The 2,819-nt window shown below is 42.4% G+C and overlaps 1 protein-coding gene across 1 annotated transcript; it reads right to left on the reverse strand.

The window, feature by feature from the left end:
* Nucleotides 1-1,084: 1,084 nt before the first annotated feature.
* LOC103470646 (homeobox protein orthopedia B-like) lies at nucleotides 1,085-2,701 on the reverse strand. Its single transcript, XM_017306617.1, has one exon. The coding sequence runs from the start codon at nucleotides 2,226-2,228 to the stop codon at nucleotides 1,845-1,847; it is 384 nt and encodes a 127-aa protein (XP_017162106.1). The 5' UTR covers nucleotides 2,229-2,701; the 3' UTR covers nucleotides 1,085-1,844.
* Between the last annotated feature and the right edge of the window lie 118 nt (nucleotides 2,702-2,819).

The raw sequence follows: 2,819 nt of genomic DNA on the forward strand, positions 1-2,819 counted from the left end.
AATATGCTTTTTTTTGGACAATGTTTAAACTACAGCGTTAGAATGAAAATGTTTAGAAAATCCAATTTAACGTCAATTTAAATCTAAAGCCAGAAGGATATATATTTTTTTTTCATTATTTTATTGACTTATTTCTTAAATCTGTCAATAACATACCTGTCTTTTTCACAAATAGTAACCGGAACTTTTGCTGATGCTTTACGATGATTTTAAACAATTGATCAAATAAATTATTCCAGAACCTCACCTCACCTGAGGGAAATGTTAATTTCTTACTATAAAAGAATTAACACAATTAACCCGTGAATCGCAAATGCATTTTGAATTATATTTTTGATGCATGTTTATCTACTCTGCACTCTTTAATTTACACCAATGGTGAACTTCTGCGTGATTCTGTCTGTCTTTAATCCTAATGTCGTCATTTCCTGCTGGTTTTTTAGTTCAAAATAACCTTCATCGACGGTTTAAACTACTCTATCTGAATCTAATTGCATTATTGAAATCACAAACCAATACTTTATTTTCACTAAATTGAGCCATTTATGTAAATCTAGAACTTGCTCCCATGTGAAGCTGCACGGAAAGCTTGAACGACTTTTATTTATCGTTTCGCAGCTCTCGCAAATATACCAAAAACAATTTTGTTACAATGGACTGAGCCAGTTGTGCCAGTTGTATGTTGCTTGCCCAAGATTTTGATTTAAATGTACAAATCCTTGTGAATCATGGTGTATTCTTAGAATCGTGCGGATGTTTACCCACAGTCCACTCAATATCCTCAGGGTGACCGTCACGGTTAAAAGCAATGACCGTCACATCAGAGCCCCGACATCTTTACTGCCGCTGTGAGCCACTATGAGACCAGTCATCCTTCATAAATGCTTTAACCCTGTCAGCTCATAAACACTGTCAACAAAAAAAGAAGCGTCTCTAGGTCTCTGAGCGATGACCTCAGACTGCACAATCATCTGCGAGAGCAGCTTTTCAGCTTCCCGGTGCCTACTGGAAACAGCGCCCACACAGCATGATGCTGCCACGGTGTTAATCATGTTAAATTGAACAGAGTCGCACATCCTCCCCGTTTCGACATTCTTGAAAAGTACTTTTATTCGTTTTGTTCATTTTTAAACTGGTACAAACCCGTCGATATGGTGCAATCCGATGTAAGATCAAACATTTAAGAAATGTGTCAAGTAATAATAGCACATACAATAAGTTAAAACATGTCACAAAAAGACCAGCGTGTACAGCAAGAATGTTTTATCTACACAAAACATCCTAAAACAGAGTATAGGCCAGCTGAGAGGTCATCGTTTTGTTCACACCGTTATGTTTTGCTAATTTGATTTGATCCCGACACTGGTGTCGGTGTGTGTGTGTGTGTGTGGGGGGGGGGGCGTTTCTCCCTTCATCAAAAGGCCAAATTCCCTCACGCAGAGGACGCCTGAGACGCAGCTCAAAAGGCTCTCCGTGGAAGTGGGGTCCGACTGATTTATAATACCTGTTTGACAAAACACAACATCACCTGGATACATTAAAGTGCGCGTAGAGACACACTCAGTGAAAACGTAAATACAAGGATTGTTTGGCTCTCATTACTTAAGACCTATATTCTAGTGATCATACAATAGCATTTATCGTTAAGTGTTGATAAAGTCCCTTTGAAATAACAAGATAAAGAACTCCAAACTCATTTTTTCCCCCGATCTTGTCCATTTGTCTCGTTCGTCTCCATCCTGTTCTCTCATTTCTAAGTAGCAGAAGTAAAAACAGAAGAAAGGCGCAGGGCGGATCTGGGACAAGAAGCCGGGAGGAGCAGGATGATGTGAGCTGAAAAGTCACTAAGTGAAACTCATTGACACTGTGTGCTCCAGCGCTTTGCGCCTAAGTGACGCGATGCTTGTCCCTCTCCACATATCACTGTCCGGGGAGCTACACAGCTGCGGGGAGCCCGATACGTTCGTGGGGCCAGAGAGGGACGCCGACATTCCCGGGAAAGGCGTCTGGTAGAGGTGGGACTGCAGGCCGGAGCCGTTGGATGACAGGCCGTTAGAGAGGCCCATTGAGTTTGGCGGCGGACCGGGACCCAGGCTGCACTGCGAGAGGGACTGCGGCATGCCCGGCTGACGACCCAGCGCCGGCGGGAGCTGCAACTGGGAGACCCCGGGCATCCCGGTGGCCCAGCGCGAGTCGTTGGCGTGAAACGAGCACAGGCTGTTCTCCATGGCGGCCGCTGCGGAGAACTGCGGCAGGCCAGGCGTCGGGAGCAGCGTCCCTGGGGCGCGGAACACGTTGGTGGTCTTCTTTCTTTTCTTCCACTTAGCGCGTCTGTTCTGGAACCAAACCTGGACAATAGATACATAAAATGTGCACAGTTAAAGACACTGAGAAAATAAGAGAGAGAGAGAGAAAAAAAAACATGATCCAAAAGAAAAAAAATGCTTCCGGTTCCTCGATCGAGGTGGTAGTTTGGGTTCAAACTGAAAATAAGATCATTTCAAGTGATACATCAAATTGTTTTAAGTGTTATTAAATCTATAAAGAGTTAATTTAGAATACATGCTATTGACTGATATGTTTATCAATTCTCAACGGAGGAGTTCTTGATTTTGATTAACAAAGAAATATAATAATTATCTCCCCGATGATTACTAATCCGTGGCTATCAATGAAAAAAAGTCTGTCTGTCTGTCTGTCTGTCTGTCTGTCTGTCTGTCTGTCTGTCTGTCTGTCTGTCTGTCTGTCTGTCTATCTATCTATCTATCTATCTATCTATCTATCTATCTATCTATCTATCTATCTATCTATCTATCTAT

This window comes from Poecilia reticulata, linkage group LG9 (genome assembly GCF_000633615.1).
Source record: "Poecilia reticulata strain Guanapo linkage group LG9, Guppy_female_1.0+MT, whole genome shotgun sequence".
NCBI lineage: Eukaryota > Metazoa > Chordata > Actinopteri > Cyprinodontiformes > Poeciliidae > Poecilia > Poecilia reticulata.